Source organism: Pyrgilauda ruficollis, unplaced genomic scaffold, assembly GCF_017590135.1.
Source record: "Pyrgilauda ruficollis isolate IOZ18807 unplaced genomic scaffold, ASM1759013v1 scaffold50, whole genome shotgun sequence".
NCBI lineage: Eukaryota > Metazoa > Chordata > Aves > Passeriformes > Passeridae > Pyrgilauda > Pyrgilauda ruficollis.
This window is the reverse complement of record NW_024526600.1, coordinates 360,663-384,310: the sequence shown is the minus strand read 5'-3', so window position 1 is coordinate 384,310 and position 23,648 is coordinate 360,663. Positions and strand designations below refer to the sequence as shown.

The 23,648-nt window shown below is 37.0% G+C and overlaps 1 protein-coding gene across 6 annotated transcripts in view; it reads left to right on the top strand.

Moving 5' to 3' along the window:
* Positions 1 to 23,648, top strand: part of LOC121360444 — a 225,767-nt gene that overhangs the window by 159,705 nt on the left and 42,414 nt on the right. For all 6 annotated transcript variants that reach the window (XR_005956207.1, XR_005956208.1, XR_005956205.1 and 3 more), the window contains one exon: positions 2,312 to 2,365. Coding sequence is in view for 2 of the 6 variants with exons in the window: in XM_041480280.1 (XP_041336214.1) it covers positions 2,312 to 2,365 (54 nt within the window). In the remaining 4 variants the exon portion in view is untranslated. The remainder of the gene's footprint in view (positions 1 to 2,311; positions 2,366 to 23,648) is intronic.

Below are 23,648 nucleotides of genomic sequence, written 5' to 3'. Positions count from 1 at the left end.
GCTAAACAAATGTAATGATCAGGAGCATCCGTGCTTGGTACTGGAGTCCAGCCATGAGTGATTGAGGTTGGTGGGACATAACTGGTGACCTAACGACATTGTCTGGAAAAAAAGGAAGACGAACAGTTATTGGCAGACTGCTGTCTTTTAGTGCACATAGTCATAGTCCTTCTCATGCAAACATGGCTTTCTTAAACAGAACAGTTTCTGGTTATATTTTCTGTTGGTTTTAGATTTGAGGTTTTTTGGTTTTTTGGGTTTTTTTTTTCCATAGTAGATCTCATTCCCATGTAGGACCTCAGAATAAAGGATTATGTATAGCAAATCTTACAAAAGCACACTCACTAGTTTATTTTATCCTTTATCACATCATCAGTCATCTTTTCCCTGTTTTTGCATTTGCTCAAACTCTCTTACTGTCAAACTGTTTCCCTGCTATTAGATCTGAGCAGAGAAACTGTTTTATCTAACAGTTACCTGCACTGTCCAGTGGTGCAAACCCAATAAAAGGACTGTGGTTAGGACTCACACAGTAAGTCTTTCTGAAATGAGATAGATGTTCTCAAAAGCCACAAACAGGCAGATGGCTGAGGAAATGGTAAGGACATGACCCTTTCAGTTCAAAGCTGTTTGACCTAAATCACAGTCTCTGAATTTAGATAAACTAGCCTGACTACATCAGAAAGATGCTAATATAACAAGAGAAACCTTTATTTTAAGCAAGATACACTCTAGGCTTTGATGAATACTGATTTGACAGGGTTTGGTTGGCACATTGTCTGTACCTTTTCTTGTTGCTGTTTGTTGGTCCATTCCAAAATTCCCAGCATCATGGTAAATGGTTTCCCTTTTAGTGAAAAATTTAAGGCATGCTGGCCAATACACATGCATGGAATGATATTCCATATGGCAAAGAGTGCTGTCTCAGAGGGCTGGTAGAGAGGTGAAAGAACTGTATTTCTGCGTCACCGTAATCCTTTTCAAGAGTCTTTTGTTGACGTTGTTTTTACACTTCCAATTATCAGACTCAGCTTCCAGAGTCCAGGATTGATTCTGTGTTTCTTTCTTTGGGGTCAATAAATGTCTGGTGAAACACTCCCAAAAACCACTTTCTGTCAGTATGAGGAAAGGATGGAATGTGCTGTCAGTTATTCCCTGACCTTGAGAAGGATCATCTACATCTTCCAGCACTGGAGCTGGTGATAGTGGTTGGCAGATATCATTCTTCCTAACGGAATTTCTGAAGATTATATCCAATCCAAGCACACTTCTCAGATATTTACTTATCAAGAAAATTATTTGCAATGTGTCGTGTTTGTTTACAACTGAAACCTTTGAGCAGGGCCTTGAATAAATAATATCTGGTATAATTCTGAGTCCTCTGCAAAAAATGAGTCCATGTGACCCAGATTAAGTATTCAGTTTTCAGTCTGATTTCTTGGCACCGAGGAGCTCATCTGGGACAATGTTATTCCTGCAAAGGAATTTGCTGAACTTGAGTTGTGCAGTGTTTGCAACACAGTCAAAGCATTCATGATTAGAATATATGGACCATAGCAAAATTATCACCCTTTTTTTCTATGAGGATTTGAATACTACTTATATAATGTCTTTCCAGACCACAGGTCAATCAATGAAATTTCACAAAACATCAGTGCTTGAACTTCTTGAATGTCTGTTTGTGCATAGGTTGAAGAGGAGTTCCCATGGAAATACTGTGTGACTAAGTAATTAACAACTGCAGCATATTCTGTACTCATTGAAAAAATAAAAGTTGCTCAGGAAGGCTAAAAACTTGGCATTTTTTGATGTTAATATTCATCACATAACAGTCTTAATAATGTTCTTTTGACATTATATTTATTGAAAATATTATTGGAAGTAAAGTAACTCTGTATATTTCAGTTCCTTGAAGAACATTTAATGAGAAATACTTGCCTTTTTTTTCACCATCTGAACATCTGAGTATCTTATAATGATATCATTATCATATGATGATAGTTACACATTTGGACTTGAATAAAAATATACAAAAGTTGATGCCACCTGTGTAACAGATAACCTCAAACCTTTCTTTGAATAGCATGGTTGGATGTCTGTTGGGTTTAATTCGGTTTATAAGTGCAATCTGCCACACAGTCAGGAATCTTCTGAACAAACAGGGACCTGCTAGATTTTAAGAGGCTTTTCATGTAGAATGATATTGTTGCTTGAAGTTTCTATATAAGAATAACCACTCACTACTAAATTTTTAATCAAAAATATGAGAGAGATATATAAATTATAATGAAACTTTTTTTCCTCTTTGCAGGTTTCTTTTACAATGTGTTCTGCTCCAGCCAGTGAATTTTGTTTAACTAACCAGGTAAGCAAATATGCATAATCTATTTTTTTTTTTCAGAAAAAATATTTTCCAGACATTTGGAACTAATTCTGAGAGATTCGTGTTCTGAATTGTTGGACAAAATTTGCAAAATCTATTACAAATATATTCAAGAAGCTTTTGTTAGTTTTTAATTTTAAAAACTCCAAAACAGTTAAAATCTTAAGAATTCTATCATTTCCAATTAGGAAATTTACCACATTTTCCAGATGTTTGAACTTTTATTATTTCGCTCCCTTCTTTTCTTTTCTCCTTGTTTCCTCACATTTTACAATGATATTTATGGGCTTTTTTGTTTTTATCAAAGTCTTACAAGTGGAGCTTTTTATTGCTGTCAATTTTCCTCTACCTACCAGTACTTCAGCATTGCAAACAAAACCATCTGCTGAGAACTCCAGGGATGGTATTTTAACACCATGGGAATGGCAAAACAATGCTCTAGTGGCTGTTGGGAAGTAGAGATGGCTTTGGAAATTTATAAACACCATTTCTGAAATTAAAAAAAAAATACAATTCAGAAATTAATGAAATTAGAGGTAATGATCTGGTTTCATTGGTATAAAAAAATTAAGGTAAAGCACCAAATCTGGTTTCATTGGTATCAAAAAATTAAGGTAAAGCACTCTTGCTATGCCTAGGTTTGTAGGCTGAATTCTGTGTTTTACCTGAGGAATTTCAGTTTGGCTGGCTGTTTTTGTAGGTAGTTTGCAGAAAAGACCTTTTTTGTCCAACTCTTTTATCATTATGAGGGAGTTGGGCAATATCATCTACATGCAGTGCACCTTTAATGTTGCCTACACAATTTTGTTAATTTTTTATCCTTTTTTTTAAAATAAAATTATGTGGACAAAATAAATTAAAGTTGCTATTTTGGATGGAATATTATGTTCACAGAATATAGACCTGGTTTGCCTTAGATTAAAAGTTTTTGTGCTTTTTCATAGGCTTATCTTAGCCCTGGCTAGAATTGCCAAATACAGCCAAAATAATAAATAAGATCACAGTGTTCCTTTGCAAGTATTTTTCTTATTTTATGTTAAAATAGTCCATAGCTCTACCTTTTTATCAGTGCTATTAATCTCACCTTTAATTTAGATAAACTGTTCTTTGATCATCCTCTCATTATTCTAACTTCTTGACATTGGGTTTTTCTGTGATGCTGCCAACACTTAAAAAGCTTTCTCAGTCTCAGTTCACCAAGGAGAAATTTCATCCCTTTGGATCTTCTCCTGAATTTTTTTTAGACAAATTGCTCCCAATACCTTTTATGTCCTTTAAAAAAAAGGATATCTGCCTCAGCCTGTACTGCCTTTTGGGTGCCTAGTGTGATATTCCTGGGTTTTGTTTGCAAATTAGTCTGCAATCACCCTTGCAAAGAAGGAGAAAATCTTGGTTTAAAATTACCTAGTGATTTCAAATATTAGTCAAGAACTTTTCAAAAGAATTTCATGTTAAAAGTTTGGACAACTGATCAAAGAAAAAAAAGTTCTTTTCACCTCACCATCTGGGCTCTCTTTTTCTGGATCTTTGGCATATCCAAATTAGTAATTTCTCCAAGGTTCATTATTATGGTATTTTATGATGAGATTTTGTTCAAAACATTGTTAGATAGAATTATCAATGATAAATGAATCCATTAACTTTAACTGCTGTAGCAAAAAGATGGCTGTTGATATTATCTGATCTTTTTATTCTTATATCAAGATGTCTCCATCACCAGAATTTGTCATGGTGTTTGACTTACAGATATAAATTGTAATGAAATTGTAATGCTTTGATTGATTTGGAATAATAATTGGTTTATTCATCAATATGAGATATCCAAGAAAACAAATCATTATGGCTCAAATAGCTAATTTAATTTTTTTTTTATAGTTAAACAGTTTAACAGTTTAATAGTTTATCATTAATCATTTTTCTGAAACAAAAATCAGTGTAATCTAGAAAGATTTCTCCAAATATGTCTTTGACAGGACAATTTTTTAAAATTATTTTAATTAAAAGAGTGAAAAAAAATTCATCATCAAAGCTTTATTTTCTGTGAATAAATTACTTTCTCCCACCTCATCCCTGCATCTTCCATACTTTCTCTCTTCAGCCACCACTCTCAAAAATTGCCTGGTCTATGTATCTGGCAGTCAGTGACATTTTTTTCAATAAGTTAAGTTCAAAGGCTGATATTAGATCCCCCAAAAAAGTTTCATCCAAACTGGAGAAGCTCAAAAAGTGGCCCAAGGTGATCTTTGAGATCCCTTCCAACCCAGGCCATGCTGTGGTTCTATGATTCTCTGAACTGTGTGCTCTCCTTACTGACTTTGTTTACGGCCTCCTTTGCCCCGAATGGTGATGCTTGCAGGCTTTATGAGGTACAAAAAATGAGCTACAATAGATACCTCTGCTCCATGAGCACGATATATCGTTGCATGTACTCCCTAAGTTTCCATGAATTAATTGTGTTATTGTGTAACATATATGTGTAATGAACGTGTGTGCGATGAAGGAACAGGCTTGGCTGAATCCAGGTGATGATCAGCAGCCCAACATGGAGGGCAGTGCTGGTCTTCAACACTGGCACTGAAATGCAAGCTGGCTTGGCACTTTCCATTTCTCTTTACCGGCTTAAAATGTGTATCAAAGTATTCTAAAGATTATTCAGGTTTTTGATGAGCCCCTGATTCTGTTGATATTTGTGGGGTAGGACACTGTGAGCCCGTAAGGCTGCCTGGTGGCTGAGATACTGGGTTGCTGTTGCAATACTTTCCAAAAGCAGAATTTTCCAAAGATATTTGATCTGCAACAATTCTTACAAGAATTAACACTGACAAATAGCTGTATTTTAAAGTTTGTCAGGACAGTGACATTCTCAGAGGCTTTGAAAGTCTTCTAATAGTATGGTTGCATTGTTATTACACAATCTCTATGCAGTACACAAATTGAGAACAAGAAATCATTTATTATACAGAAAATCCAACAGGAAAAGGCTTACTTTTTAATTTTTTAATTTTACATATTTTCAACAACTGGTGGCATCTTATATTTTCATTTCAAGGAGTAAATTTGGGTTCCGTATGGAATAATAAAAACTCTAAATAACTATTTAGAAGCAAAAAATATCAGAGAAGTGTATTCCATAAGAGCTCTGGTAAATGGCATGGCAATTATTTCAGAAGTTTTCTGCACTCCAACAATGTCTTTTTGAAATACTCAGAGGTTTTAGCAACTGAGGACTATTCTAGCACATCAAATTACTTGCAGATACAGAACAAACTCTAAGGAACAGCCATTGTGAGTGAAAATTGGATTCACAGTTTTCACAAATGGAATCTGGTTGCCAGTGTTACACTTGAACAAAACCACGGGATTCACCTAATTACTCTCCACTCAGGTCTCAGATGCATAAGGAGATCTATTCACCACCTAAAAACCAAAAGGCATACACGCTGGAATTAAATAAACCAGTGGCTCTCTATTAATTGTGCTTCACTTAACCCTCCTTGTAAAAACCTGGTCCTGGCTCTCTCAGAAACACAGTTCTGGAAACACTAAGTTTCGTCTCATGTGGTGGTTTCTATATTGCTGTTATTCTGAAGTCTTGTATGGCATAAAACTGTGTGTTTGTTTCTGTGCACAGAGATCAATTTCGTACAGAATCAGTACAGGTGAAATAATTTCAATTTGCCCCTGAAAAATTAACAACCATAAGAAAAACATTAGTTTTCTCACCAAGTTTAGGGCTTTGCACACATTTGTACTCAAAATTCCACAAACCTCTGAGTGAGTGCAAAAAGTCCATTAAAAGACAATATTTTTATTTTTATTTTTAAAAAAAGAAGAAATTTCATTCAGGTACTAAACATTTTGACTATTGAAAATAACTTGACACAGAGAAATTTTTCATAATGCCCAGCAGCAAATAATTGCTCTTCTGGGCCTTTTGTTTTAATTGGTGACAAGAATATATGAATATGTGCATTTTTTGAGAGAGGCTTAAATTTGTTAGAAGGGCTGTTTCTCTTTCAGCTTGGGAATGCAAGAATATGAACTTTAGTACTAGTGATTAAAAAAAGGTCTCTTTATGGTTTTGTTGTTGTGGCATTTCGGTTTGCTAAGAGGGTATTTCTCTTCAGTTTATATCAGCAATGGAAGACCCCAGAACTGATATTAACTTTGCATATATATTTTTGTTTGCAGTATTTTTATTTAACTAGTCCTAAATTCACTTGCATTTTCATTTCTTACATAGCAATACCTGCTGGTCAGCTATACTAAATCCTGGGGATGACTTGTATGGCAAATCTCTCCAAGTGTTTTCTGCTCCTGAGTGACTTTCTTCAGGGTGTTAGAACACATAACCTCCCTCTTCCTAGCAGGAGGTTATCACCAGAAATTCCCCCTCTCTTTGGTCACACATTTGATGTGTGCTGAGTCAGATTCTGTACCCACACAGTTAAAACACAACTTTAGGTGGACCCAACCCCTCCTGTGCAGATCTCACCCTAACAGGGAGAGGAGCACCCCTGAAAAATAAAAGTAGTGTGTGCTTCACTCCTTGGGAGGGAGCTGGTTAGGGAAGGGAAATCCAGCCTTTTTTCCTGGATCAGGGCTGTTGTCCTGGCCCACCACTCAAGAAGTCAGGATCCAAACCCCTGTCTCCCTTCAAGCAGCTCTGCCACTTTCCCTTCTTAAAGGAAAATAAGATTATTTTGGGATCGTATGAAATTAAATACAAGCCTTGGAACGATAGATTCTGATGGGTGTGGTGTACATAGTGTCACTTTTTGTGCTTTGTCTGCAGACCTGGGAAAGCCTAACCATAGAGCCTTAAGCTAACTAACCAGTTAAAATGTTTTTAATATTACTTGTGCAAAGTTTCATACAACATTGTCAGCATATGCATATATGGGCTCTGCTCTTGGAGCTCCCTCCAGACAGAGCAAGGCCTTGCTTTCAGAAAAAGCAGATTTTGATAGATCTTTGTATGAACACAGGAGGCCTCTTGCAGGGTCAGGCTCTCAGCAAACTTGGCAACTCTTTTTCTCCTGCCATCAGTCTTGCAAAGTTTGATAATTTCATTAATGCTTAATCAGTTGGGTGTGAGTATGAAAGAGCTCCTCCTTCATGCTCTCTTTAACTTTGTAGCCTCAGTAGTTAGACAGGGTGTTTTCAAAGGCTCATTCTAACTTCAGACTTCAAACAGTGTTTATAAAAGAAAGAATACCCAAGACTCAAAAATAAGTACTTTTTTTCTTTTTTTTTTTAATATCATCCTCTATGCAATATTGTTACAATCATTACAACAAAGAGAAGGAAGTCTGAAAAAATAATTGCACACATTTTAAACAATTGTAAAGCAAGTTTTTAAGGCAATTGCTTTTTATGCCCTTTTTTCATTCTATATTTTCTTATTTTCATAAGGAAGTAGCAAATTAAACACAAATTATCGGTTACCTGAATTGTTAAGATTTCAGCAGAAACATCTCATTGATTTCATTCTGTAGAGCTTTCAATCTACTTTTAGAAATTATTCAGACATGTAAAAATAGGGTAGTGTATGTGATTTTTTCCCTCAAATATCTCCAGGCAGTAGAATGTCAGAAGCTACAGGTGCTGAGAGCTACAAGCCTCATCTTGGAACAGTAGAGATATAACTATTGTGGCTTTGGCATTTTCTCAAAATGAATAGCTGGATGAGATACTAACTTGCTTCATTTTTACAGCATCTTAAAAACTGTCATATGTCCAAAGGATTAGTTTTAAGTAGTTTTTCCTGGAACATTTAAGGGAAATTTCATCTAAATATATTTGCATTATTATGTTGTAGTTTAAACTGGTATCTTCAGGATGCTATTTTTATTATTGCATCTTTTATGTCTGAAGTTTTTTTGGTTAATTTTCATAACATATAGCAAAGATGAACAGCTGTTCTACAATTTTCTTGTGATTTCTCAACAGTCTGATTTTTCTTACCCTCTCTGGGGATCGTTTTTACACAGTATTGACAGCTTTGTTTCCTGATCTACTTGAATGAAATTAAGTAAATAATAAGGAAGAAAATTCTAGAAAGGATGAGGATGGATGGCTTGATAAAAATTAGTCAAAATATTTTCCAACCAATTTACAACTGCCCTGTTGGAAAGACCAACTGCTATAATAAATTAAATAAGTGAGATTATAGAGATTTTTCTGCCAATTTTCTTTTAAGATATTAATATGTCCTAAAGATTCTGTATCCTATTAGCTTATGATGGTTTCAAAACAAAACAAAATGCTTTTTTTAGCAGGCGCGCCTCGTTCTTAAATGGAAACTAGACTGTGAAGAAACTAAGTTCTGAGGAAGTTGTTTATGCTACAAAGGGGAACATATGAGAACAAGTGAATGGCAGATTTACAAGTCTAAATATGCTCCCCACGTGTCATTCTGAATACCTAAGGTGGCAGGGACCTGCTAGAAAATGGTGGTGTTCAAACTCATATGTGTGTCAGTCTCCTTGAGTCTCAGCGGCTGCAATGTTCTCTTCATGCTTTTAAGAGTAACCAGAGTAGAAACCTAAAATATTGCAGGGTGGTTTTGCCTTTAATGGTGTGGCACATAGTACAAGAAAAACCTCGTGGATTTTTCAGCCTGGGCTTACAGGACCTATGGTACAATTCCTGCTTCCCACTGCAAATGTGTATCAAACTAAAGTCCAAAATGCCACCATATAGAAGAGAAGACTTTGTTCAGATTGATAATGAGATCAGACACATACAGGTCTGAGATTTTTTGTCTATTTCTATTGAGCATTTAACTGTCTGGACACAACCCTGTGCCATATGCTCTGGGATGACCCTGCTTGAGCAGGGGGCTGGGGCCAAGTGACCCACTGTGGTCCCTTCCAGCCTGACTCATTCTGCAAATAAAAAGCATAATATTTTTAAAATTGGAGAAAAAAAAAGTACTGCCACATTTCACACGCATCTAATGATGTACTTCCTAGGGAAAAATGCCGAGTGCAGAATGGAAGAGGTAAAAATGTGGTAGGAACTATATAACACCAAGCACTAAGGGCATATATGGAGCATTTTGCTTTACTTTATTGTTCTTCATCGCTGAGGTTTTTTGTTTGGGCTTTTTTTAAGCTTCCTGTTTCTAAACTGTTCTGTTCTCCTTTCTTTCTCACCTCTTCTGCAGGTTGAAACAGACTTTGGACTTTGAGTACTTAGATAACAGGCATTATCCAGAGAAAGAAGTGTAATTTAAGAAAAAATATATTTGAGGAAGGGGCAGGAGGTAGCTTGGGACAACTCTTCACATTGCAAGACATGGTTTCCTAGAAGATAATGTGTTTGGGGACTTCCAGTTTTTCCCAAAATCTTTATGCCTGTCTGGGTTGTCTTGCTTTTGAGTCACTTGTTAAATTGAGACTCCAAATGTCTGTGTTAAAGAGATGCAAGTGTGCTAGACTGGGCCCATTGAATGTACAGATGCCAGACTTATTGGGAGTGACACTGTGAAATTAATATGTACACACTGCAATTTAAAGGATAATATTATGCAAATATTCCTAAGCATGACATGTTAAAAAGTAGTTACATTTTAGACACATCCATTAATATTTTCTCTTGAATATCAAGTACTTCCTCCCACCTGCCATCTCTTCCATGTTTTCACATGCTATGATGTTTAAATGTCATAAAGCTGTCATAACGCTGTGACTAGGCTTTTTGGTTAGTAGAATCTAGCACAATCTGCATTTATATTGTGCTCAGCACTTTAAAAACAGATCATACATTTCCAGCAGTACCAAAAAGACATATTTTTAATAACTTTTTCTTCTTATGGAGCAGATTCTGAATTAATTTTCTGTTTCTAGCATATAGCACTACTATGTTTTGCCCCTAAGTAGCATATGGGGAAAAAAACCCAGGCTTAATGGCTTATTCTGAGTCCTGCTTGTACTCCCACTTCAGACTTGCATTTATGCATATGATGGTGTCACTCACGTTGGAAAAGAAGTAGCAATTCTGAGATGCTCAGGCTTAGGCCATGACTTCCTCCTCCCCACCCCAGGCAGTCTCACCTAAACATAGTTCCTGTTCATCTTAGTTTGTGATCTGCTCTTAACACCTGGATTTGAATGCCAGAATTACACACAACAACTAAGCAAGCAAACAAATTGCCAAAGTTTGCAAACAATCACAGCATTTGTAGAATCTTGGTAGCATCTGAAAGTCAGTGTTTTATTTTTCTGATCAATGCTGCCCATTAATAGAGTGTACCTGTGCCCTGAAGTGCTGGGATTTCTTGCCCCCCAGTTGTTAACCTATTTTTGTTGTGAAGTACTGCACAATATTGTTCACATTCTGTTCACATGAACATTCTAGGCTTCAGTTCATGTGTATTCTTTTAGACATTATATTAAAATTATTGTAGTTTAAAAACACCACGTTGCTTTGACTTAAGAAATGAATGGGCAGTGGAGAAGTCTTGCTTAGAGACTTAAATTAAGCAGCAGACTTGCCTATAAGCATGTAGGTGTAATGACAATACCATGAAAATATCACCAGCAACATCATGGTTAGATATATTTATTATTTATTTATTATTATCCTGTTTAAGCAGGATAAATATCCTTTTACACCCTTAAAGTGAATTTTATCTCTGAACTGAACAAAATATATTATGTGGAGCATTACATCTTCTAATGTTTCTCTATCAAAATTTGTTAAAAATGTACTGGTCACAAACCTGCTCATTCCTCTAGAAAAAAAAAAATTAGGTACACTGGAAATAGCACACAAATTATAAATAAAAATAAATAAAATTATGCTGTGCAAACACCTACAAAATATTCATTTAATATTATTGTAATTACATAAAAAATGATAGATATCTGCACGTACGATATAGATAAAATATTATTACTCAGTTTAAACTTTATAATCTATTATCTTAATTCAAAGAAATGCAAAAAAATTTTATTATACATATACTGAGATTTCTTATTTTGTACTCCAGTTAAAAAGTAGGAATCTTGAGGGACTGGTATTGGGCAAAGTTAAAATATTATAGAAATCTAGATCATTAAGTACATTTGTCACTCTGAAGACAGAAGAGCAAAAAAGAGGAAGAAAATATTTAGATTAGATTATACTCCAACAAGAAAAGGTAAACAGAAGTATGAAGAGAAAATGGACCTCTCTAATCCAAATAAAACACTTTAACAATGAGGAATTATGAAATATAGACCACATGTTTTATGGAGCAATATTTTTTTCCCTGCACACAACTTTTTTAACAGTAACAAGCAGATAAATTACACCTCATATTAGAATAAAGAGTATTTGTGTGGTTGAGCGTTTGAATGGCAATTAAATATTCCTAGAAGTTTTTATCAATAGAATTGATTATACAGAGGAAAATAATTTCTGTTAACGATGCTGTCATTTAAATACCACATCACAGATGTACTTCCAGGAAATAAGTTCCTTCAAAGCATGAAAATCCAAACTGGGAGGGAAGATCAGAATGAACAATGATTTACTTTATTCCACACAGGTTATTGTACTGCTCTTATCATCATATCTGATCATTTTCTGGTGGTGCATTGCACTATGGGTTTGTACCTCAGCACCCTGCCATTGCAGGATGAGACCTGTTGTCTTGGGGGAAGATGGAGTAGGAAAAATGTAAAAATATTCTGCATGTGTAAATACTAAAGGAGAGGAGGAAAGAGCAGGAATGAAAATGATATCTAATTGGGTGAAAGAAAACTCATTGACATGTGCTGGCTAACAAAGTAAAGCCTTTTGGAAGTTTAGGCTATCAAGAGGTTGATGTTTGATCCATGAAGGTTGGTATCTGTTTCAAGAGTAGTTCAGAAATGTCTGACAGATTGTTTGAAGGCATTACAACCTACAGAAAATGCCAGAATTTTCAACTCTTGGATTTTAATCAACTCAATATTTTAATTGGAAAGGAATAAAATTTCCAGAATATAGTATCCTTTTATCTCTTCTGTGAGATTGTTCCCTGGCAGATGGGATTTTGGAGATTCTTTCCTTTGGTAATTGCTCCTGTACCCAGAAAGGATTGTTGTGCCTGGAAAACCTGTGACCTTGTGTTCTCACTGAGAGATGCTGCAGAGGTACCCAGACAAACTGCAAGCAGAATACATTCAAAGAAAGATTTACAGAGAGATTAAGCAAATTCAATTAAGCTAAAAAAGAAAAATAAATAATAAAATAGAAAAAAAGAAAAAGAAAAAAAATCGGAAAAAAACCCCATAACCAAAGCAACCAAACCAAAAAAATATCAATCTCCACCCCAAAAACCCCGCAAAATAAAACTGTTTTCACTACCCAGGAAAAAAAAGAAGCTGCGAATGTATATGCAATGGGACTGAGAGGCCTCTGTAAATAAACACCAGTTAGAAAACTATGGATTAGAAACATATTAAACATTTGAAAGGACTTTTTCTATCAAATATAAACAGAGTTTTATTATATTTAAAAAACCTGTGCAATCCTGATGCATTTTCCTGTCAGATTCTGCAGGAAGGTCAGAGAACATTTTGGGTTATAGTAATTGCTTCAATGAAGAAAATTTCTGAAAAATTTCTAAATTTATATATTAAAAATACCCATGAACAGTATGTGTTGAAAAATGCCCAACTAATCAAATGGATAATTCTTCATCTGTATCAAACTTTGAAATTAGTTGATCAGTTTATTTAATGTCTAATTGCTTACAAACCTGTTATTTGCAAAATGAGCCTGAAGCATGTTGAGAACAGGATGTCCTTGCATGGTTTTTATTTTGTGTCACAGGTAATTTTGTAAATGTTGCAACTGTCTTTCACACAGCCATTGAAGAGTTCAAAGTTATGTCAAATATCAAATGGATGTTTCATTTTGCAAATTTTCTTTAACTGGAAAGGGCGCAGGACCTGAAATGCCAGTTTTCACCCTGCTATAAGTTTAAATCATAAAATAATACAAGGCTGGGATTCAGCCCCAGGTATCATATAAAAACTGTCCTGAATTTTTACCTAAATCAGCTTATGGATAATCCTGTTTTCACAAATCCTGAAAAGACAAAGCTACATATTTTCCTAGTTATAATTATTTGCTGATTTGAGTGACCTGAGATATTTAAGTGGTCAGATAAGAGTAGTTTAACTCAGACTATGGGTGGAAAAGGCATTCACGTCTGAGCACGTTATCAACAGGCAGTTGCATCACAGTTTTTAAGCATCACGTGTATAGTACCTCTAGGAACTCATAGTTTGACCTTACCTGAAGCTGGACTGGTTTCTGCATAAAAGCTTTTGCAGACTTTATGATTTACATTGCACAGTATAATAGCAGTAGTAGAATCTGCTTTCTCAACTGCATGTTATCAATCACTCTTCCTCTCCAGAAGTGAGTTTTCTTAGTTGCAGTTTATTACTGCAACTACAGGGGTGCAATGCCCAATGCCAAAATCAGAAAAAAAAATGTATTACTTATCTGTAGAGATCTTTAATTTTTTACAGCACCCACAAATCCATCCTAGTCTCTCGTGTCTTCTGCTCCAGAACCTAATTCCCCTAATTCTAAAGAAGGCCTCATGGGAGAGAGGTGGGGTGTGACAGATGTGAAGTATTTATTCCATCATACACTACTGAAGAGAGCAAAACATGCATTTCATTGACAAGCAATATTTTCACAGGGGTTCTTTGACCACACACCTGTCTGAATGCACACACACACACACACACACACACACACACACACACACACTGCAGTATCTGCAGAGGAGCGCTCAGGATGGACCAGACACCTGTACAAGAGAAGTCACTGCTGGCAAGTAACTCCCCAGTGCTCAAAGTAAATGGAGGCTTGGTCACACCACATTCAGTCAAAAGGTACTGACTTTTTGGGAGGAGTTGCCAAAATAAGGAAAGGAAATACTTTGTTGTATACAAAGTTGCAATGGGTATTTTTTCTCCCACAGGGGAAAAAAAATGGTTTTCAGAGTGAAAATCAGAAAAAGAGGTTACAACAAAACAGCACTGTGGTAGAAAGCCTTTTTTTATGAAAATGCTTTCTTGTGATATGCTTGGTTTACAAACACTTCAAGACTAGGATTTACATTGTGACTGAAAATGCATACAAATACTATATCAATTTTCTTTCTCATTATTAGGTATTTGTAGTGTGTTGCCAAATCCTTTGAGAACAAAGCAGTCCTGAGGCTTATTTATTTAGATTGGTGGTGTATCTCAGGCTCTTCATTAGACATCCAGATGTACAGCTATGCCCTGAACAGGAAGGATTGCTGATACTATTGAAGACAGATAGAAATGGAGGAGAAAATTCAATTGACAATTGACAATTGACAAATTCAAGACACAGCTCATGTCAAAGCCAAATTTTGCCATGTAGATAAGGAGGCAATTTATTAGGAGATCCCCATGCATATAGGAGAAGCCACTTAGCTAGTCATCTGAAACTTGTACAAGCTGCCAGTAGATACCAGCATAAGGTAATGGACAGTGACATATTGACAAATGTTTTAGTTCATCTTAATGTTATATGTTGCCGTGTAGATCATCTCTAAAGACCTCGATAAAGTATTTTAAAGAAAATTTACTGCCCTAATTCTTTGTTTACATAATAAAACCCAATATCTGTTGTAGGTGGCTTTGATTTTAAGGGTCTCACACCCAACAAGCTCTGTTGCTCTTGCAGACTTGCTCACATTGGATGGTTCTTACAATTTCAGAGAGAAGGTTAATTGTACAGATTAATACAGGTGTAAGAGTTTACATGATCGAGGCCCAGAGACATCATACAGCCCAACTCCTCTCCCAGAGCATGGAAATAAAAGGTTCCTAATACTGTGTGAAGACAAGGTTTCTGCATGCTCTGTGCACAGCATTGCATTCAATCAGGTATATAGCATTCAAATTAATACAGGATACTGGCATTCCTTGTGAAAGTTTATTTCTCTTGAACTAGGAAAAAAATTCTTTACTGTGAGGGTGGCAAGGCACTGGAACACATTGTCCAGAGAAGCTGTGGCTGCCCCATTGCTGGAAGTGTTCAAGGCCAGGTTGGATGGGGCTCTGAGTAACCTGGTCTAGTGGAAAACATCCCTGCTCATGGCAGGGGAGCTGGAATGAGATGAGCTTTCTACGTTTCTATGAATTCACCATCCCATGACTATTATTAATCCTCTGAGGACAGAACTAGATTCTGCTTACAGAACTTAGCAGCATTTTAACTAAGGGGACTGTTGCCTACCTGTTGCAAACTGCTTCTTCCCTGCTAGATAAAAGTTATCCAGAAACACATTCCACAAATCTGGTTGCTTGGTTTCATGCTCAGTGAGCATTGGTTACCATAGTGTTTTAGAAAAATACTTTTTCAGGAAGCAGAAGCACAATCAAATATAGTCCGCTGGAGTTGTGGTGAATGAATGAACTGTCTGTTAACAAATTGAAAGCAATGCATTTATAGATTTAATGATTAGTCAACTTTAATTTCCTGCTACAATCAGAAAAGTATAAAAAAGATGGTGGCATGTCAGTAAGTCCAGAAGTACTCCTCTAGGTACTCAGCAGCTGCCAACCCTTTGAATATACCTCCTTATGATTGTCCTGTGACTGCTGTAAACTGACTCCTTTCAGCAAGCAACCAAGTCTTTCTGGAAAGCAAACCAGACAGTTCCCTCCACCCAAGCTGAAGATTTTTCTGTAGATACCCATCTCTGAGCCACTGGAACAAACTGCCTCCCAGTTTTTAAGCCACGATATACCCAGTAGTGATCAAAAAGTGTTATATTCATACCGGCTTCCTCTTGTCCAAATTTTACTTTACATGTTTTTGTTGTAATGAAAAAAATGCAAATTCTTGACTTTGATCCCAAAGACCTGTGCAAGTTTAACATAAAAACACTTTAATGTTCAGTTTATGTATGCTATATAAGCTAATGGTTCAGAATTCCAGACAGAAGTTGAAAGGCAACTGAGGACTCTTGTCACAATTTGAAACAAGAAATAAAGGTTTTCTACTTATTACTAGGAAAGAAAAAAACATCATTTAGGTACATGACGCTTGTTGGTTTTCTGAAATCTCCTTTGTGCTGGTCATCCGTCCAGCACTGAAAATTTCAACCCAATGACTAACCTACTGTACTGCCTGGTTTTGGTTAATGGTTCAGCATATTTCAGGTTCTTCAATAATCATTCTGTGCTTATTTATACGCCACCCTTTGTCCAAGCTGCAGCTTTGCTGTCGAGTGTGAACTAGAACAATCTCTTAAAGTCAGATGTGTTTTCAGCTACACTGTGGTAATCTTGTCTGTGATGAGGCTCCTGTCTCTCCACCAAGAAGAAAATTTGGATATTAACATGAAATTCACAGTGTGTGAATGTATCTGGGAAAGAAGAAATATGTAATATCATAAAATTCACTGAGCTGTGGAATCACAAGTTACATGAATTCATGTATCATTACTTAATTTGAATTCTTTCAATAATGTACACATAATGTCTGGTATTTATTTTTATGTAGTTATTCAGGATTTTCTGAGTAAATCTTTTTACCTGATTGGCCAAATCAATATCTGAGAGCAATAATTCCTTTGTTTTTAGGAAAAAATTAATTAGAAAAGTTTTGTTGAGTACAGAACTTTATTCTGATAGAGATGGATAACTAAGTAGCCAAGGATTTGGTAGCTAAGATGCTCAACTGATTGCATGATAGCTGATCCCAGTGCTGATTTGAGGATCCTGTACGGGAAGAAGTGAAAACTCTTGTGGAAGGAAGTCTGCTTGTACACAGGAATATTACTAAAATTTGTGAGGAAAAAGCTAAAGAAATGCCCTGATATGACTGCACAATGTGACTTTCACAGAGATCGTGTGGAACTGTAATTTAATAAAGAGATAAAGGACTCTCCTATTAGGAAAGGCTGAGAGAACTGGGCTTGCTCAGCCTGGAAAAGAGAGGGCTCTGGGGTGACTTAATTGTGGCCTTCCAGCACCTGAAGGAAACATTCAAGAAAGAGGGAGAGAGACTATTTACAAGTGTCTGGAGTGACAGGACAAGGGAGAATGGCTTCACATTGACAGCAAGTAGGTTTAGATTAGATATTAGGAAGAAATTCTTCCCTCTGAGGGTGGTGAGGCCCGGGCACAGGTTGCCCAGAGAAGCTGGGAATGCCCTATCCCTGGGAGTGTTCAAGGCCAGGCTGAATGGGGCTCTGAGCAAGCTGGGATAGTGGAAAGTGGCCATAACAGGGATTTGGAATGAGATGGTCTTCAAGGTCCCTTCCAACCCAAACCATTCTGTGATTCTGTGATTTTGAGTTATATTGCACTAAATGTTCCCCAAAGTTATTATTAATTAGTATCTCTTTACTCAGAACATGAGTTTTCCATTATTCTTGTGAATCACTTCCAAACAGCACAATATCTTCTCTGTGATGACACCCACCAGACATAGTGTGCCCTTTTACATGTTTGATTTTGTCAGAAAGAGACAATTTATAGAAAAAAAGCTCCTTATATTAAAAACATTTCCTATTGGAAAATGGGATTTTAAAATATACTGCCTATATATTTTCAATAACCAAAGTTAATTTTTGTATTTCAAATAACTTTTCAGCCTGTAAACTATGTTTAGTGTATAAATAGTTCCCCCTCTACAAGTCAATAACCTGTAAATTATACATGTATAGTGGAAGTAGGAGTTAAGATCCAGAGTACTCTCTTCCCTGCCTTTGATCACTCAGAGTCTGCTCAATCTTACAAGAAGGCTCCGTGCCTTTGATCTCCTCTGACTCTATCTCTCTTGTTCAGGTTAGCTGGGGATGTTGATTTTGAAGTGTAGGTTTTCCTCACAAAATTAAGTCAGTTCAAACTAAAAAATAACTGCAAGTGTGGCCATTTGTACTAAAAGCACTGAAGAAGTCAAAATCTAGAATGAACATTTAAAACATTTAAATGTACCAAGTGTTAATTTCTTCAATATAAAAGTACTTTAAGATCTAGATTTGAGGGATTGTGCTGTTTGGGGTGAGAATATTTTGCAGAATCAAGAATTCACCTTAGGAAAATTGAATAATGCTATATTTAAAACTGTTCAAACCATTTTTACTTCAAAATTACTTGATACTTTGGTCTGCTGAATCAAAAACACACCTTGCATTGGACTATAATGCACATGTTCTTTCTTTTCAACTAAGAGTTATGACCTGACCAGTTTTTTCAGGCTAATAGAACTTAACCTGTTGGGAATGTAACCCAGCAAAGTGCATGCACAGGTCCCATATATTTTATGTAATTAAAATAAGAAAATGTGTGGGATATTTTTGGACATATGTACATATACACCTACCTGGAAAACATTATGATGTTTTGGAAAGTACTGTTCAGAACTGTAAGAATATAAAAATCTAGAGATACATGTAATTTGCTTCCTGAAATAGTTAATTATGTTTCAAAAATTCAAATTTTCTTTTTTTGCCAATGAGCTCTGCCATGCTGAGGTGTAAGACTGTGTCATTTATAGCAGTCAGGGGATAGGTGACATACAGCTTGTGTTCTACTTTTGGTTCAAGGCAGCTAAGCAAAACTATCCTCTTAGATAACATTTTTATAAGATTTTAAGGTATGAGCAGCCTGGATTCATACACGTTCATGTAGGAAAAGTATGAAGTAAAAAAAAAAAAAAAAAAAAAAAAAAAAAAAAAAAAAAAAAAAAAAAAAAAAAAACAACCAATAACTCTTTATCAGTGATAGATAAATCAATGGTACAAAGAAGGTCCATCTGACATCTTTTATATTACCAGTCTGTATTCAGGTCAAGAATGAGTCCTAAGAAAAATACATGGCCTTGGGGGACCCTTGCTACATATCCTGGCAGTAGGGAGCAAGAAGTCACCTGGGCTTTCTACTGAGTTCTATCTGTGCAATCCCAGGCCCCTGAGGATTTTTCCTTCTGAAGCTTGAGAGAGGATCGTTGTTGCAATGGCATTCTTTGCACACGTGCATGAGCTCAGAGAAGCATTGCTGCCATTTTTGAAGGGGATCATTTGAGATGGGAGTTGTACTGGGACAGGTTTAGGCACTAGGCATGCTGCTGAATCAGGAATCCATAAAAGTTTCTGGCTTCCATTCTGGCTATACTTGTCCTTGTTTTGAAGAGATGTTTGGAAAATACAGACAGTGCTTTGTTTATCACAAGTAGAAGGCATGTAAGGAGGTATTTGTTGCTTACCCTCTTTGCTAGCTGATTTTCTGTGTGCACTGTCTTACTACACTAATGATCAGGAGCTATACCAAGTTATCTTCAGATTTCAGTTTTCAAAGGTGATGGTCAATTTGGTGTAAACTGTGTGGGTGTTCTGCACTTATGATTCAGTGCCGTATACTTATCACTGAGCAGTGTCAGGTATTCTGTGCTCAGTACAGTAATGTTGCTACTGAAAACAAGTTAATGTTTGGCTCCTTTGCCTCTCAATCTGGTAAAAACATTTAACTGCCATGCTACTCAGGAATTTTGAGGAGTGATGTGCTTGAAAGCTTTTAGGGGAAAAAAATAGATGGTTCAGATTTTTTCACCTACTGAATGGCGATGATAATGCTCAGTCATATTTGCACTTAGATCCAGAAGAGACAAACAAGGTAAAGAGAATGTAAGTGTTTTTCTACATCTAAGACTGGGTATATGTGAGGGGATTGGATGTTTTATCTCTTGCTGTGAACTTACCTACTGTTTCTGGAGTGATAGTAGTGAAATAAATGAGAGATGGAACAAGTATGTTGAAGGAAATGCTGTGGCAAAGACCTTCCTAGCATCAGGTTTGGTTTGATAGAACACCATGGCATTCTACCTGAGCCTGTCTGAACCACTGTGTTGTTGCTTGTGGAGAAAGAGACATCTCTCCTTGTGCCTGAATTATTACCTGTAAAAGGCTGAGTTTTTCTCAGGGATGGTGAGTAGTGATAGAGCCTGGCTTTTGCTTGGGCCTTGCTATGAACTCGTCTCCAAACCATCTCTCCTGCAGCCATGCTGTTTATCCTACCACAACTGTGAGAGGACAACACACAACACACAACTGTGCTTCCCTGTGAAGAAGAGAAGGGTGTCTCCTGTTTGCGCCTAGTACTTTCTTTATACTGTGCAGGAGTTACTGGAGAAGGCTCATCTGAATTCTCAGTAGTGGTTTAATTTCATTTTATTTGTACCCTTTCTTATTTATGAATATCTGCACACTTAAGGGAAAAGCTAATCTTAAAAAATCTGTGAATAAGTCTTTTATTGCCTGAACAAGAGTATTGGATGTGCATTATTCAGTTTTCTATTGCTATGTATTTCTAAAAACTGTCTTAATCCAGTAGGAAAGCAGAAAGAAGGTTGTAAAGAGCTGGTACCCAGCCATACAGCCAAAGGCCAAAAGTTAAATAAGTTTCAAATAACACGGTGAAAAGTTTAGAGGAGAAGGAATTTAAAACAAAATCGTTCATGGCAATTTCAGAAAGGGGAAAATTACACTTAAATTTAAGAGGAATGACATCTCTGGCTCTTACCACAGACCATCTTGCTTAAATCTCTTAATTCGGTGCTGTTAACCTTAAGGCAGAAAAAAACAGAAGGCATAGTGCCATTTGGGGATAAAATTAAAGTAGCTAGCAGATGATAACTTTTAATTTGCATGCATTTTACAAATAATTTTTGTCACCTCTGTACACTAGGGCCTTTGAGAATGTGATCTGCAGAGCAAGACCATTTAGTTCTAAAGTGTTATGCTGTGCAATATAGTATGTTAAAGTTATCCAGAAATGTGCAATATATCCAGCTCTTGCATGTCCTCTTCACTTTGTGCATTTTCAACTTTTAACTTGTTGTTTTAAAGTTTTAAACTTGCTAGTTTTGTTTTCATGTTCAAGAATAGCCATGTAAAGAGCAGAGATTCCCTTCACACTGGCGTGGCTGTTGCATTTCTTTCCCGTTCTCTGCCAGATTTTCTGTCATATCTGGTGTGGGTTGCCATGCCCAAGGAAGACTCTGATTTTTCCTTTCCCATTGTTTAGCCTTTTAACCTGAGGATTTTGGAATGATGGTTGTTCTGTGGGAACTGAGTACCATGCAACTATATTTGTCTGTGACCAGAAACCCTCGGCACAGCCCATGTTTCCTGTCCTCCTTGCATTCCTCCTGCTGCCTCCTGAGCAGAGGAAGGATCAGTGCCCTATTCTCCCATGGAGATGTTGTTCCTGTGCAGCTTCCCTCCACCCGGCCTCCCTGCCTCCTCCAGCTGTGCATGAACAGGGCCAGGCACTCCCACAGACACAAGTTCTTGGTTCCCTTTGTGCTGCCCATGAATTAGTTCATAGGCAAAGCACTCTGAGGTTCATCTACATCTCTAATTGTTGTCAGGCACATATGCAAGTGATATTTTAACAGCTTTTTAAAATCCTTCTTGAATATTGGTGAAGCCAGTACTCATTATTGAGGGCTAGCCACATGTTGAAGTGGTTTTCCACACACGGAAAATAAAAAAAGACTGTTGGATGCTGTGCCTGTCACCCCTCAAAAACTGCTGCTTAGATTTGCCCAGTTCAGACTGTCTATTATTTGTAATTATTGGCAAATATTCTTCTGAGATGTGCAAGTCAGACAGCTCTCTTGTCCTTTTCACATATCGCCACTGAATAATAGTAGCAAATTTGAGCGGGATATTAATTCATTGTTGTTTAGTTGGAGGTGTCTATTCAACTCTAGTGAAACCCTTTTCACCCTGATTCAAAATGCACTTGCGTATATGGGTGGTTCTGTTGGAGATGTATTACGGCCTAAACATTTTTATGTTTAATGGTAAAATGTAAGGTGGGATGAACTGGAGTCCTAGATGCCCTCTTAGAAAAAAAATAAAAGTAAAAATTTGGTTTGATTTTTGCTCAAATCAATAAGAAAACTACTAAAGTGATAGAAATTGAATTTCAAGTTTCAGTTTCTACAGAACTGTTAATTAAAGATATTTGGCTGAATTTTCTGAGTCTGGAAAAATCAATTTAGTTCTAAATAATCTCAAAGATATGTTATTAAATCTCAAAGACCTTTATGGAAGAGTTCCCTCTTGCATCGTTCTTTTGGCTGAGGGGTAATGACGCACAGAGCTTGTCTGTGGTCCTTGGAGGTCAGTGTGATCCCTGTGATCCAAGCCATGGGTCTTGCGGCAAGTAGCTGGAGTTATAAGCAGCATTCCCACTTACCTCCTGGTGGCACCTGTTCAGCCATCTTTAGTTCATAGGGAAAAGAAAAGGAGGTCTGGATTCAAAACCATGCTCATGGCATTGCAGTCTGGAAGACCATCTGAGAGAGCTTACACCATGTCACTGCATCAGAGGGCTTTCTTCCAGCTGCTGCCCTTGAAAACCTCCAAAGCTGGAAAAGAAGCAAATAAGCCATGAACTGATTTTCTGGAGCCATAACAAGTTTCTCTTCTGACTGACAGCTCCCATCAGTTGACCAGAGTGGGGCTGACCCCACGTGCACTGGCTCAGCAGATGGAGCAGGGTCACTTCCATCCCCTGATGTTGTACCCAGCACCTCCTCCCAGCCCCTTGCCCCTGCTGGGCTGGAGTGGTTGTGCCTTCTCCTTATCCTCTAGGTCCCACCAGCATCGCCACCACCATCTATAGAGGCTGCTCGAAGTGTTCTCCCCCTCCCAGTCATACTTGCCTGCCCAGAAACCTGGGTCCCAGCCTCCAGGATGTGCCAGGAGCAAGGCAGGGTGTGACCTGCACTGCCAGGCTGCCATGTGCACTGTCCTAGTCCCAGCTGGATGACAGCCTCAGGACCTCACTCTGAGGGCTGCATCACCATCATAACAATCTTCCTCTACTTCAAAGCCTCCTTTCTCACACTTCCTTTGGTAATGAACCTTCAATTTCCTCCAGGTAAATAAAGTGGAACTGGAAAGAACTGTAAAACAAAACATAAAAGTAGCCAAGCTGGAGAGTTATAGCCTGCAGTGTCTCTGGGAATGGGTTTTCCTGTCCTTGTACTGCAGTTTCTACCCTGTTGTCTCCTAGTTTGTTTGCCTTTTCTTCCCATATTTTAGCCATAAGATCTCTAGCATGCAACCTTCACTGGAGCATTTGGAGACATGCTAATAGGTAGGGAGACTCCCCTCATAGCTCCATTTTTATTAATGGGAGGATCAGAGATACTGCCACATTTTTAACATCGCTTTTTGCAGTAGCTATTAAAGTTCATGGTGTAGAAA